Source organism: Triticum urartu, chromosome 3 (assembly GCF_003073215.2).
Source record: "Triticum urartu cultivar G1812 chromosome 3, Tu2.1, whole genome shotgun sequence".
NCBI lineage: Eukaryota > Viridiplantae > Streptophyta > Magnoliopsida > Poales > Poaceae > Triticum > Triticum urartu.
The window spans coordinates 126,389,275-126,404,816 of NC_053024.1; the positions used below are offsets into that span (position 1 = coordinate 126,389,275).

Sequence of the window (15,542 nt, forward strand, 5' to 3'; positions counted from 1 at the left end):
TCATGGCTATTCCAATAGATTAACTTTCCTGCAAGGGTGCATCACATTTCCCAACACGCTTGATCCCCTTTGTCCGGACACACTTTCCTGGGTCATGCCCGGCCTCGTAAGATCAACACGTCGCAGCCCTACCTAGGCACAACAGAGAGATCAGCACGCCGGTCTAAATCCTATGGCGCAGGGGTCTGGGCCCATCGCCCGTTGCACACCTACACGTTGCGAGGGCGGCCGGTGAGCAGACCTAGCAACCTTCATTACAAAGGAAGTTGCATTACGCGGTCCAACTCGGCGCGCGCCGCTTAGTCGCTGACGTCACGAAGGCTTCGGCTGATACCACGACGTCGAGTGCCCATAACTATTCCCGCGTAGTTGGTTAGTGCATATAGGCCAGTGGCCAGACTCAGATCAAATACCAAGATCTCGTTAAGCGTGTTAATTGAAGTATCCGCGAACGCCGACTAGGGCCAGGCCCACCTCTCTCCTAGGTGGTCTCAACCTGCCCTGTCGCTCCGCCTCAAAGTAACAGTCGAGGGCCGTCGGGAACTCAGTCCCACCACTACCTGGATGGAGCCACCTGCCCCTTCAGCCCCCACATCAGAATCACTTGCGGGTACTCAACGAGCCGACCCGACTTTAGTCACCACCTGTATAGTATGTATATATGTAGGTATTTACCCGTGATCAACACCCGACATGATCACGGCCCGATAGTATAGCATGGCAGACTGACAAGAATGTAGGGCCACTGATGATATCTAGCATCCTATACTAAGTATTTAGGATTGCAGGTAAGGTATCAACAGTTGTAGCAACAATGACAGGCTATGCACCAGAATAGGATTGACGAGAAGCAGTAACATGCTACACTACTCTAATGCAAGCAGTAGAGAGAAGAGTAGGCGATATCTGGTGATCAAGGGGGGGGGGGGCTTGCCTGGTTGCTCTGGCAAGAGAGAGGGGTCGTCAACACCGTAGTCGTACTGGGTAGCAGCGGCGTCGGTCTCGGTGTCTAGCGAGAGAAGAGGGGGAAGAAACAATAAATATCAAGCAAAGATATGCATAGCGATGCATGACATGACAAGTATCGGTGCTAGGGGTGCCCTAACGCGGTATGAGGTGATACCGGTGAAGGGGGGAAACATCCGGGAAAATATCCCCCGTGTTTCGCATTTTCGGACAGATGAAACGGGGGGGAAGTTGCATGTTCGCTATGCTAGGGATGCGTGGCGGACGAACGGGCTGCGTATCCGGATTTGTCTCGTCGTTCTGAGCAACTTTCATGTAAAAAGTTTTTCCATCCGAGCTACGGATTATTTTACATGATTTTTCAAAGTTTTAAATCATTTTCTTAATTTTTCTGATTTTAATTTTATTTCGAAATTAAAAGACTAAAATGCTATGGGTACCCAGAGTTGTACCCAACAAAATGTATGTGTGGCTGGCAAGTGGGGTCTAGTTGACTCAGTCAACAGTCAACTTTGTGACTATTGACTGGTCAAAACTGCAGATGGGGCCCATGTGTCATTCACACATATCGAACATTCTTTTAGTGGATAATTAGATGGGGGGGTTCTGCCATAGGTTGTATCTTGTAAAAGTGTTTTCTTTTAAAACAAGGATTAATTAAGGTGTGGGTCCCATACGCCAGTGAGACATTAGCTAACTCAGTTAGCATTTTTTTATATATTAAAACAAAACAGAGCGGGGTCCCGTTGACAGTGAGAGAGGGTGGGTGATTAGCGCCCTAATCTACAAGGGCTTGCCCATACAGAGGGCCAGCGGCCTTGCCGACGAGCGAGCACGGCAGGCGAAGGTGGCGGCGTAGAGCATCGGCAACAGGAAGTAGGAGTGCCTGCAGTAGGAGCAAGCTGCGGCGGCAATAGAGGCAGCAGCACCACGCGAGGAGAGCAGCAGCACGCAGTATGGCAGCGACAGAGCGCCGACAATGGGCGGAGCCGGTGCGGGACTGCGCGGTGGAAGACGGGCGCGATAGGAGAGCAGCAGGCAAGGCTGCGCGAGCAGCGATGAGGCGCACGGGCCGGTGGCCAGTCATGCGGGCCGGTGATGCGGAGCATCAACAGCAGGAGGCAACCGAGGGCACGGCCACGGGCATTGGGGGTGAGTGCAGGGGGGAACAGGACGCAGTCGGGGTGGTGGCCAGCCGCGGTGGGGCGGCACGGGCGTGGTGCGTGCGCAGGCGAAACGGGCGGCGTGGTCGGGCGGTGGCCGGAGCGGCGATAGAGGGAAGGGGAGAAGGCGCGGTGTTCTCACCCCCGATGCAGGGGTTCGTCGGCGAGGCTCGGTGTAGCCGAGCCGGTGAGGGGGCGACAAGGAGGTCGAGGACGGGGATGGCAGAGGCGCGCGACGCCGGCGATGGCAAACGGTGATGCCAGAGCAGGTCGAGGCAGCGGCATCCGAGGCGTCGCGGTGAGGGGGGCCTCGGGAGGAGGGCGAGGCGTCCGACGAGGCCCGACGGCTGCGCAGGCGCAGGACGTCAGTGCAGCGACGACAAGCGTCGACGCGGCGTCGATCCAGAACCGGGGCGGATCGCGATCGGGGGAAAGAGGGTGGGAGGTTAGGGTTTCCCTCGGTGGGTGGCGGGAAGTAGGGCCATATAGGCCAGGGGCGCGGGGTGGGCCGACTGGCTGGCTCGAGGCCCAGCTGGGCCTAGCCCAGTTGAGGGGGGTTCCTTTTGCTTATTTTCCTTTTATTTGTATTTTTATTTTCTCTTTCATTTTTACTTTTTGTTTTGTAATTACTTTTCACGCCAAACAAATTTTGTAAAATGTGAAATTGATCTCAACAATCATTGGGCAATATATCTCACTGCCACAAAAGTTTGAGGAGCATTTGAATTCATTTGAAATTTGTTTAAATGGATTTGTATTAATGGGGCTGTTTTGGTCACTATTGTAATTGTTTTAGGGCAATTAAATATTTTTTTAAATGTTGGATGTTGTTTGTTAATTAGCTAGTGAATATTTGTAACCTTTTGAACATTTTTAATTCACTGTTTTATGAAACTATAACTTGAATTGTTATTTGAATTTTTATTTGAACTAAGTTTGAAACGAGTGTAGTTTAGCAAATTTTAATCATGATGACCTGGCATCATTAACAGGGGTTTACTGTAGCTTGATTATCCGGGCGTCACAAATGCCCGTTGAATTTTACCAAGTATTTTGGGATTTAATTTGTTCCGATCTACTTCAGCTGTTTAATGATTTTTTTATGGCAAATTGGACCTCTCTAGGCTAAATTATGGTGTTGTTACATTGATTGCCAAAGGCTAGGGGGCTGATAAGATTCGGATGTATAGACCTATCTGTATGCTTAATGTCCCTTTTAAGATTTTTACCAAGGTTTTGAACACTAGAGCTATGTTAGTTGCTGACAAGATAGTGTCTAAGATCCAAACAGCGTTTATTAAATGGTGTTATTTGTTGGATAATGTAGTAATGCTGCATGAGACCATGCACTATCTTCATAGAAACAAGCTCTCTGGTGTGCTTTTTAAAGTCGATTTTGAGAAAGCTTACGATAAAATTAACTAGGACTTTATGCTTTCTTTGTTAGAAATGAAAGGGTTCCCTGAAAAGTTTATTCAGTGGACCAAGTCAGCCATTGTTGATGGGAAAGTCGCTATTACTTTAAATGAGATGTTGGGTAATTATTTTACTACTAGAAAAGGTCTAAGGCAGGGGGATCCCTTCTCCCCCTTGCTGTTTAATATAGCTGCTGATGTCCTGGTGACCCTGGTTGGAAGGGCTCAGGAGCAAGGGTTTATAAAAGGTCTAGCCCCTCAGATTTATGAAGGTGGCCTTTCTGTTTTACAATATGCTGACGACACGATTTTTTGTTTTGAGGACGACTTGTGAGGAGCTAGGAATCTTAAAATCATTCTTTGTGTCTTTGAGCACTTGACTGGTCTAAAAATTAATTTTTTAAAAAGCGAGGTTTACTGTTTCGGTGAGGCGGAAGTAAGACAGAAGGAATATGCTTAGATCTTTACTTGCACAATTGGAACCTTTCCTTTTCGCTACCTGGGTATGCCTCTACACTATAAGAAACGTAGTAATAGCGGTTGGAAACCTGCTGAGGAGAAATGTGAGAAGAAAGCAGCTACCTGGCAAGGGAGCTTGCTTCCTATGGGAGAGAGACTCATTCTTACTGAGACTTGCTTGAGTAGTGTCCCTAGTCACATGCTTTCCTTCTTTAGATTGCCTAAAGGTGTGCGTAAACGCTTTGATTTTTTTCGAGCTCGTTTGGTTTGGCAAGAAAGGGAGGGAGTGCGGAAGTACCACCTGGTCAACTGGAATGATGTGTGCCAACCTAGGGACCAGGAAGGACTGGGGGGTTACTAATCTAGATGTTAAAAATGTTAGTCTTCTTTGTAAGTGGCTCTGGAGACTAGAAAATGAGGAGGAGGACTGGCAGGAGTTGATTAGAGCAAAGTATCTGAAGAAGAAAACTTTGACTCAATGCGAACCATCTCCTAACAACTCCCACTTCTGGAATGGCTTAATGGAAGTTAAGAATATTTTCTATGGCTGTTGTCAGAGAATTTTGGGGGATGGACGTAAAACTAGATTTTGGGAGGATGCGTGGATAAAGGATAAACCTCTTTGTTTGATTTTTTCCTCGTCTTTATAATCTAACTTTTTGCAAACATGTTACTATTGCGAAAGTATTTACCTTGGAGTTTAATTGTATTAGGTTCAGAAGATGTTTACATGGGGAGACTCTTGATATGTGGAATAAGTTACTTGATATGTGTGGTCAGGTGATTTTGTCGGATAAGCCTGACAAAGTTAAATGGTTACTTACAAACTTCGGTAGCTTTTCCATTAAATCTCTGTATCACTATCTTATAGCTAGACAAGTTGCTTTCCCTTTTAAAAAACTATGGAGGATGAAGATGCCTCTTGAAGTTAAGGCATTCTCTTGGTTAGTAATCAAAAATAGGATTCTGACCAAGGACAATCTGAGTAAAAAAGGCCGGAAAGGTGCTAGGTTTTGTGATTTTTGTGACTGTGAAGAGAGTGTGAATCATTTATTTTTCTCTTGTTCCTTTAGCTAAGTTCCTGTGGAATATTGTGGGAAGTGCTCTAGGGAGCCAGAGAGCTTCAATGTCTTTTTTCGACCTATGCCAGAACTGGTTGTCTAGCTATACTGGCAAAGATAGAGTAGTTGTTTTATTGGGTACTGCTGCTCTCTTGTGGTCTATATGGAAAACAAGGAACAAATCCTGTTTTCAAAGTGTTATGCCTAAAGATCCTACTGACATTATCTTTCTTGTTTGTTCCCTACTTGACTCATGAAATTTTTTGCAGAAAAGAGGGGTGCAAAGCATGCTTCAGCAGGTGTCTAGGCGTATCGTAAGGGTGACTCATGATATCTTCAAAGGAGGGCATGGTTTGACGCCGCATGTGAGAAGGATTTTGTGAAGCTAGCCGCTGGAAATGCTTGCTGGCTTCAAAGCATTTATGTTAATTTGGCTATCGTCCTTTAGACTGTTGATACCTTTGTAGCTAGCGTAGCACTAGGCCCTTCCATGGTTAGTTTTGGACGGATTGAAGCATCCTGATGTGGTGATATATATCAGTGGTGTGATGATTAGACTAGATAGGCTGGAGCATCGTGGTGTGGCTTCTAGATCAGTGATATAATGTTGGTTTCATGCCTTGTAAACAACTCCATTTTCATAATGAAAATGGGAGCCATGTGGCCCCTTCGATCGAAAAAAAAATGTTGAGATGCGGCTCTCAGTTCAGTTCGAAGACATAAACAGAGAGACAGGCACAGATCATGTTCGTTGAGACACGCCAAGGCAATGTCACGTCAATGCTGACTGGGAATAATTAAGCATGTGTAGCCGATATCGGGCAGGCAGGTCGACGTGGCATTCTCTACGGACCACGGCAGGACGAGTTTTATAGTTGACTGTTGACTTGTTCCCGGACCAAAGCGCCAAGTGCCGCCCCCGGGAACTTGGGAGTAAAGAGGGGGTGCAGTGCACCATGACGTGCGCCGTGCACGATTTTCTTCATCCCGAGCTCTTCTGACGGGCCATCCAAGGAGACAGGGTAGCTACGCAAGGCAAGGCACGCACTGAATCACCACGAATCACCGGGTCAGAAGAGTGAAGAGATGATGAACCTAATCCCCAGTTTCACGACGCCGTGTCTGTACATGACCCTCGACCCCTCTGAACTCAACGCTCTGCCTTCCCCGGATCTTCTCCGGCCAAGTCGACTCGACAGTACAGCGCCTGGAATGGATGCTTCCATCGAAAAAGAAGAAGAAGAAAAAAAACACTCAGCATTCCACCAGAAACCCCGCCAGAAACGACGGGCCTTGGCGTCAGGTTTGGTGCATGCTTGCCTCCTCAGCCCCCTGACTGACTGAACCTCGCCGTCGAGGCGCCAAACCTGATGGCTTCCCTCCACGAGGGCCGCTGGCTACCGCCCAGATTTCGGCTTCCCAAGCCAACACTGGAAGGGATTCAGTTCGGTGGTGATGCTAACATGCTGGGGGAGCCTTTTTTCTCGAAACGGAGGCAAAAGATTTGCCTCATTGATTAATTAAGCAGATGAGAATTGACCAGTTAATTAACGAAAAATCGGGCGAAAACCGACTGGAAGGGCCTTTGGAAGCAAAGCAACGCTAAATTCTCCAGAAATCTGCACCAGCACTTCTCTGAAACTAGGCTGATCACTGTCTCCGTCTCTGTCGAGGAGACTCGTTTGTGTTCTGCAAATCGTTCCAGCCTGTGTTATCTGGAACCTTTTGCTCAACTCACTTCCTTATGCATTCTGCCATTCTCTCAAAAATATGATACGCTATCAGCGTACTCTCTGGAGAAGAAATAAATAAAGGAACGGGGCCGGTGCAGGAGACGTTAAATTGGACGCACACCACGACCTGGAAGACAAGAAATGTTCCAACACCAGATGAACTGTCTGTCCACTTGTTCAGCAATTAGAGGGTTGTTCCTGAGGTTTGACACAGTTTTTTTTTCCTAAGCTTTTCAGCCATGTAGACAGCAAATTTACCTGGCGGTGAAGGCTGATTATTCCAAAGAACTAGCATTGGCCACTACAAAATTCTTTAGTGACGCGCAATTACCGCATCTCTGGACGAACACCCAGTCTGATATTACCGCGGTATGCGCGGCTCCAAGATTACACTAAATGAGATAGACACTCTAGCCAGGTCTAATCTCAATGGGACTATTTGAGTCTGTTCTCTATGGCTTCTCTTCGTCCGACTGAGACCCGTTGATGGCGTCCGCGAAGTACTCAACTGGAGACAATAAGACATACCACAAATGAGTAAGCTGGTCTCAACATAAATCATCAACTCAGGTATGTATATGATGATTAATAGGCAATTCATAGCTGAGATAAATCACAGCAAGCAAAATTACCTATGTCATCATGGTTGCCTATGTCATCATGGTCTGGGGAATCAAGTAAGAGATCCGAGTCCGAGGGCAGGAAAGGGGTACCCGCGTAATTCTCAAGAGCCTCCAAGTCTGAACATGAACATGGAATACCAACAGTGTGATTAAAAATTTAGAATGGCAGGCAAATAGGACGCAGAAAATAAATCTGGCAGTACAGATGTTGTATTACTTGACAGCAATCAGAGAACAGAACTAGCTAACAAATGTAAGCTATATGTTCACCTTTCCAAAGGCTGGTTATCAAAAGAAGTACTATCAATTAAAGTCATGCTACCAAAGCCAGAAGATTACCTCCTAAACTTGTCAAATCTGCTGTAAGATCAGAGAGGCTGAAATTCCAGAGCTGCCCCAAGGATCGGATGGAATCCCTTGACGACCCATCTGCCCCTAATTGCAGAGGTCCTGTGTTCCCTATCTCCGATCCAAACGCTGAATCCAGGACTGATGTATCCATGGCCATCCCTGGTATCTCAGATGGAGTGAAAGGAGCATGGCTTGATGCTGCTGATGAGGGACTCACAGCCATATCAGATGACATAGCACCAGCATGTGCAGCTTCAGGTGCACCGTTGTCCACAACCATGCTTCAGGCAACATCAGAAATATATAATATTAGCCATGAATGTGAATAGCAAGAGCAAAAGACTTTCTGCAAGACAATATGTCAGAAGGCTGCAACCTGCAATACTAATTCCTCTATTTGTATTTTGTAGAAATAACAGCCCTCGGACATTGGTTAAAAAAATGAACATGTTGTAGAAACATCAGATGACGTCAGGTGAAACAGAAATATGGATAACAACAAAGTGAACAGGAGATTTTTCTGGTGCAAGTACCTTTCATGAAACTTTATAGCGGAAAGATGATAAATAAGCATCATAATTAAAGTGAATAAATTAGTGAATAGCATGTTGTGACATTACTTAAGAATCGACCACTTGAGTAAGCATTTATTCCCTAGCAGTTTGACTAGTGCAGCACAAAGAACTGTATATGCCTTACCCCAGTATGTGTATATGCGGATATGCTCCAACTATATAGACAGCAGCAACACCCAAGATAAAATGTTCCAATGTTTTGATATGCATACATAGATAAAATATGATTTGCCAGACAAAATATTCTCAAGAACATGATTAAACCAATAAATCCCACAATGCAAATATCAAGCATAAAGGGAGAAAAGAACATGGTTAAACCGATAAAGGTAATGCTTACTCATTTCCAGAGTTCATGCGCATTGGATGATAACCACCTGGTGCAGGGATCCCATTCACTACATGACCACTGGATAGACCACAAACCATCGGATCAATGTGAGGCTGGCTGGGAGCAGGCATCAGAGGTTGCTGAAGTACTGGATACCCCATCGGTAGATTGTTAACTGCACCAGATCTGGGCTTGAGTTCAATAGCAATGGTAATTGTATTATACATTTTTAAATGTCTAAACCAGTCAATGATTACAGCTAAACCTGAAACTTAGCCAGATCATGCTAAAGCTGCACCATGAAACTCGGTACTAGTGTAAAAACAAAAAAACATCATTGTAAGATCTTTAATTATATCATTTAGAGTCTTCCCACACCAAGCCAACACTGATGCAGTAAATGGGGATAATATGGACCCAAGAAAGCAGAGAAAAAGCGTGGTTACTTATGATGATAAGATATTTTGATATAAGGTGTGGACTTGTAATTTTTTTTCTCCGTAAATTACATGAAAGGGAAGGAAATTTCTTGATAGAAAATGTGCACATTTCCTTCTGAAGCAAACTGTAGTAAACATAATAGCTATGTAGAAAAGATAGCATACTGGAAATCCCACTACAATGCTTGTTTAGCCTCTTTTGAAGCTAGATGTGTAAAAAGGGGCATTACCTGGCATAGGATGCATTCCATTTTGCATGGGAGCCAGCGGAACATTCGGAGGTGCTGGATATTTCATCAAATTATACTGGTGCTGCAATAAATGGTTGAACAAGACAATCTGTCTTTTCAATTTCAATCTTATATAGTAAGCGCGAAAGAATTCAGAGTTCTCTTCTTCAAGTTTCTGCCATACTGAAAATACAAAAATATAAACGAAAATGAGCAGAAAGGCTTTAGAACTCCAATGGATGTATGTCTAGATGCTTGAAGTTCACATTTTGTGTTTGTCCTGAGCAATTACCATCCATGTAACTATTGATGAATAGGTCAAACAGGTAAGTACAAGGCTACAACTTCATTTTATTGAGCAAATTTGTTCATCAATATGATGGGCAGGATTTGTGCATGCCTCTTGAGCAAGATGAAACTTTCATACTGTAAGAAATAGTACCATATATTACTGATTGTAGCCCGAATTACAAGAAAGAAGCTAGCAAACAAATAAACTAGTACGTAGAAAAAAAGAACTCGAAACAAGAATATCATCAGCAACTGAATTTGCAACATCACCTAAAGTAGTGAAGCCAGGTTCTATTCTAGCACGAGTAGAAAGTGTCCTAACAACCTCTCCTTTGGTCATGTACAGCTGCAGACAGCGCTCTATCAAATTTTGGACCTGCAACAGGATGTCGAGTTTCATTAATTGGAAGAGTTTGGAACCCCCACTGCAGAGGGATGTAATCTGGTAATAAATTAGCATCCAAGAAGCTAAAGAATACAGAACAGCAAAACGTCTTACAAGTTCAATGTCTTCACGGGAGACTTTTCTATTATCATTGTTAGCGACTGCCACAGAACCGGGATCTCCTGCAGGTGCATCAGTGGCCATTGTGTTTAGTTGGTTACTTTGCACTTCATTAGTACCCTGGGGTGACATCTGCAACTCTGTGGTGCTCTGAATATCCTGTAGGAAATGTCCATAAGTAACATAAATCAATCACCTGCTAAAAGAAAAAGAAAAACACTGAAAACAGTAAACAGTCAATTATGAGTGGTAATAATAAGAAGAAAAGGATGTCTTGGCATTGAGGAACAATTCTCTCACAAATATTATGTGTTAATGTTTAATCCTATATTCACCACATTACTATAGAAGTATTTTGTTAGCAGTTACCAAGAAAAGCTGTAGCAAAGCTCTGGTTCATGTGCAATTCATAATGTATAGTCATCTCACTCTCTAGTCTGGTGAATAAAAATTGTATGCACTTTCACCATCTGGTTAGACCAACCAGAACTAATTTTACGCTGAAAGGTAAAGATAATTATGAATGGGATTTTCAGTGACAACTGATAATAGCAAGCAAATTCACCTGAGAATCCTTCATTGCAGCTTATCTGCTTATCACATAAGAAATAGCTAAATCCAGGATCAATGCTTACCCTGATAGGAAAATTATACCAATGGTTATGCTAGAATACATTGCGAAACGTTGTCATGTTTAACAAGAATAGAAACTCGAAAATAAACATCAAACCATTGCAGTGCACCTTAAAATAGCCTTGCTGGAAACTGCCATATCAGCTTTCCAATTTATTTCATTCTAGACTAGGAAGCTAATGAGCTTCACACTTTTGGTCAAATGATGCAAAAAAGGAAGAAAAAAAGTGCAGTGACATGATAGAGAGAACGAAGTAATGAGGGTCCTTTTAAGGTATAAGGAAACGAGTAGTACTGCTACTCTACTGCAAGTATGGCAGTGTGGCATCCATAAGATGAAACCATACTGGCACTTCCATCAAATTGATGATGACATCAATCGGCGAAAGGTAGAAACTAGATGGTGCTTAAAGAAGAACTTGCTGCAGGTTTCATCAAAAATGAATTTGCATAAGCATGTACCGAAATATTGGTGCTTTCTTTTGAAAGAATAAGGAAATGTGTAATGTAGGTTTAAACTACTAAAAGGGCAGCCCGGTGTACGTAGCTCCCACTTGCGCAGGGTCCGGGGAAGGGTCCGACCACTTTGGGTCTATTGTACATAGCATTTCCTTACATTTCTGCAAGAGGTTGTTTCTCGGACTCTAACCCGTGACCTCATGGTCACAAGGCAACAACTTTACCGCTGCCCCAAGGCTCCCCTTCGTAGGTTTTAAATTACTGATAATATCAATTGTCGTTAAAAAAGAGGTTTGATATTACTTAATGGCATGCAACAGGAAGCAGCAGCATCCCCCAGAAGTGCCTGAAAGACATCGCTGAACTTAACTTCTTAGCTCTGGTGTACCAACCAGATATGAAAGTGCAATCTTATTGTCAGAAATTGAACAGGATTTGTGAGATTGGCCATCTAGAATCTTGGAAGAACAACAGCGTGCCAAATACTAAATTGCTGACAACAGGTACTCACTTAACATCAGATTTAACATATCAGCCCAACTGTCTGAATCTGGAGCACTGGTTTTAAAAACAAAGCAAAGAACTTCGAATAGTTGGGAAAACAAGAAAGTGGTTGTACAAAGATGAACACCCCCCAATCACTTGTCCCAATTCGCTGATACACTTGCAGTACGGCTCGGGTACAAAGGAATCGTTCAGCCACGCAGGGGCGGACGGACCCAACGTGCGGCATGGAAATTCAGTAAAACCCAATCATTTGGAAAACTAAGCTGCGCAGCTCCTGGGTAAATCCCGTAGGGGCTGCTCAGATCGACCTCGCGCGGTACAAATCGGGCCATGGGCGGATGGATGAGACTGATAGGTTGCCAGTAAACAAACAAATCGGCAACTAACTGAACTGAATGGAGAAGAATGGTTCGTGTTTTTGTTGCTAGCTGCCACGCAAATAACGAGACGAACTGGGCTCTTACCGAGGAAAGAAGAAATCAATCCATCCGGCCAGGCTTAGGGCTCTTACCAAGGAAAGAAGAAATCAATCCGCGCCGGTCCAGTGCCAGCAACCAGTGAGGCTGTGGCTTGCTGCGCCGCCGTGCTCTCGTCGCCGCCGGCAGAACAAATCGCGACGAACGAAGGAGCACCGGCTGCTGGAAAATGGGGCTGGGAAGGGGGCGAATTTGGGGGGAGAAATCTGTGAGGAGAGAAGGCGACGGGAAGGATGAACGTTGGAAACGGGGCAAATCCACGATTTTGGTCGGTTTATATAGGAGACACCAGTATTACAAAGGTGTGGGTTGTGCTATCGAATTGGCTGAGAGACGCCCCAGCCGTCTCCCATCACACACAGTCTATGTTGAAAACCCTGACCTTCAAAAAAAGTTTTAGATATAAACCCTTATGATATTTAATACTCCCTCGGATTTGGTTACAAAGGAAGTATTTAATGGCTCTATTAGCTTGTTTGGTGTGGATTTAAAAAGGACAGTGATAGACGTCGGCGCGCCTGCACAATTTTTGGCCGGTCAGTTGTCTATCGTTAGATCTTGTACGCTTGAGTGGCTCTGATTAGCCCGTAGATTAGGCCAACGTCTTTCTCCCTCACGTGCGCTTGGAAAAAAAATGAAGGAGCTCCGCGTGCTTACTGGATGCCTCGCGCTCGGCCTTGGCCGTCCTGTGCTCGCACGCGCTTGCCGGCCATCCCAAGCCCCCCCCCCCTCCCCATGGTTGTCGTCTACCGTCGCGAAACCACCGCCAAAATTCGGCCATCTCCTCTGTCATCTTCCGATGATCCCCACCTCCTCTCAGTTCCTCCTCTCCCTCACCATGGCCGGTTGGCCACCTCCACCTCGCCCTTGGGCACCCACCACCGCCGCCCACGCTCGCCGTCTCCCGTCAGAAAAGTCATCATGTGCGTCGTCGGCTCACCCCGAAGCTTTTAAAAACGTTGGCCGCCGGTTGAAACTTTTATTGTAGCTTTTTCCACTATGCAGTGCCCAGTTGAAGCTTCCTCTATTGCCAATTGAAACTTTTCCCGTATACTGTTGAAGCTTTTTGTGTCAACGGTTGCAGCAAACGCGAGCACGGTTCTCCAGCTTGCCGCGGTGACCGTCGCAGCTCGTCATCGTGCGAAAACACATCTGCGTCGTCGTCGTTGGTCGCGGCTCTTGCAACACCATGCCCTCGCCTACTTAGCGTGTGGCCAATAGGCCTGGCGGCAGCTCGCATGTGAGCCATGGCGGAGGTGGAATTGCAGAGCATCATGTTGCGTAGATGATGGTGTTTGGCTTCGCCACGGAGTGTAGTCCTCGGAGAGAGAGAGAAGGAGGAGGAGAGGCGGAGAGCACGTGGACATGGCGGCGAGCATCGAAAGAGAGGAGGAGCACCGCGGACATGGTGGAAACGCATCTGGGGATAGGAGTTTGGCGAGAGGGGAAAGGGAAAACGTAGGGAAGAAGTGATGTGCGTGGGTCCCTACAACATGTGGCGCTCTCCCGTTGGAGGGCATAGCGTGCGCGCGTGTGAGCGAGCAACGCGATCAGGCGAAGCTTCCGCCAGCCCGTTGTCGCAAAACGTTTTCCTTTAAAAAATGCCCCAACAAGTGAACAAACACATTGTTCTATTTCAAATTACAAACATACGGTTGGAGTACACTAGAATTCACGAAAATACCTAAGCGACCCTTCCATCTCTCTATTCGATTGACTTCGACAATACTTTTATCTTTATCCCCGTCAGCACTATATCTCCTCTCTATCACGTCGGCTCAATCTACATGAGCCCAAAGCACTCTCTAGCTTGAGGATCGTGTCCTCAAGTGGTCACAGTATTTCTCTAGGGCCTAATAGAGTGAAGGGGGTATTTATTATCGCAATCCACAAATTGATAAACAAAATGTTTTGCAAAAGAAGCAATAAAAATTACATGAACGATCGGATCAAACAACGTATCCTCGTGGAAGAAAATAGGCCCGAGCAACCAACCTTACCATACACGAGAGATGTCGCAACCCCTGCTCAACAGAGCTTCGCTACATCCACGATTGTTGATTTTTGTTGGAAAATGGGGGGGCATGCTAACACGTGATGACAATCGATAGGAGAAGAGTATGGGTGGAGAGGGTGAGATTCAAAGCTTCTGCACGGCCCATGTGCACAAGTAGTAGAATATGGAGAATTGGGCCATGGAAGGAAGATGACATGGTAGGCTTTTTGGAAGGTGATTTGTGTCCAAGTTGGGAGGAGGCCGAGGCATTTCAAGTTCAACCCTATGTTGACATGGAGAGAGAGAGAGAGAGTTCAAGGCACTCAATTTTGAGTTCATTCCCTACACGCACCCTTCCCCTCTCTAAAAATGTACAATTATCAATCCCAAAAGATCAAAACACCATACACCGAATACACCAGATTTTGTTATATGAATCACATATTTCAAGTAAAAGAAAACTAATCAGAAAAAAAATTAAAATTACTTGGAGAGAACCCTAGGTCTTGAGTTCCCCTACCTCTACCTATGAGAGATGGGAGATAGTGCAAGGTTACATAGAGAAGGATGGAGAGGAAGATTTCGAAGAAAACATGAGAGATGGGAGTACCTACCTCAAAATATGTTGAAGGAGGAGACAGATCCATTCCCCATTCAGATTTAGGGGTGTGGTCTTGTCCGAAGGTGAGGAGGCATCTTATAGTGGTCTCCCACCGCTTCATTTATTTCTCTATCTCCAGTGACGTTGTTCTTAAGCGGGTCTAGGGCAAATAAGGTAGCTTTTAAACTTTTGTGAAAAAGAATATTGTCGGAGAACATTTTTTATAGAAAAAAAAAATGATCTCTTTCCTTTTTATGGAAAGTAGAAGTATAGCTTTGTAGACCTATGTTCCATAATGTTTGATCAACATATGAAAAAAAATCACAACCATGGCTTCCTTCTTTCCAAAAGGCAGGATTTACACAACCTGCATTACATTACCTTTACTTGTTGTTGTGCTCTTTTTACTTATAAAATTGATGAAACTAGTTAGTTATCCCTAGGGTAAATACATGTTAGCATGTGAACCACCACCTATGACACTTCATTTATTCATGAAATATGAGGCTAGTGCTATATTTCACCTACATAATATGACATTCATACACATAGTTCAACATAGAATCCAGACCCCTCCCCCTTTCTCTAAACTTTATATCATCGTGATGTCGGGGAACACAGTATTTAAAAAAAAAATCCTACGAGCATGCAAGATCTATCGAAGATGCATAGCAACAAGAGGGGAGAGTGTTGTCTATGTACCCTCGTAGACCGTAAGCGGAAGCGT

At 45.0% G+C, this 15,542-nt stretch overlaps 1 protein-coding gene across 3 annotated transcripts; it reads right to left on the bottom strand.

The window, feature by feature from the left end:
• Positions 1-6,939: 6,939 nt before the first annotated feature.
• Positions 6,940-12,526, bottom strand: LOC125543257. Of its 3 annotated transcripts, none has more exons than XM_048706549.1 (9): positions 12,254-12,526; positions 10,709-10,779; positions 10,138-10,302; positions 9,909-10,014; positions 9,348-9,530; positions 8,687-8,852; positions 7,760-8,052; positions 7,430-7,537; positions 6,940-7,305 (listed from the first exon to the last, which is right to left on the bottom strand). In XM_048706549.1, the coding sequence occupies exons 2-9, from the start codon at positions 10,721-10,723 to the stop codon at positions 7,250-7,252; spliced, it is 1,092 nt and encodes a 363-aa protein (XP_048562506.1). In that variant the 5' UTR covers positions 10,724-10,779; positions 12,254-12,526; the 3' UTR covers positions 6,940-7,249. The 3 variants fall into 3 exon arrangements, with proteins under 3 accessions (XP_048562506.1, XP_048562508.1, XP_048562507.1); XM_048706551.1 differs by having other exon boundaries at positions 10,138-10,339; XM_048706550.1 differs by lacking the exon at positions 10,709-10,779.
• Positions 12,527-15,542: the final 3,016 nt, after the last annotated feature.

Excerpts from the sequence above, each read along its gene's own strand:
- LOC125543257 (XM_048706549.1), bottom strand. Across the intron at positions 9,531-9,908 it reads ACCTGGCTTCACTACTTTAG|TATGGCAGAAACTTGAAGAA; the intron begins GTGATGTTGCAA and ends TTGTATTTTCAG. Across the intron at positions 7,538-7,759 it reads AGATTTGACAAGTTTAGGAG|ACTTGGAGGCTCTTGAGAAT; the intron begins GTAATCTTCTGG and ends GTTCATGTTCAG.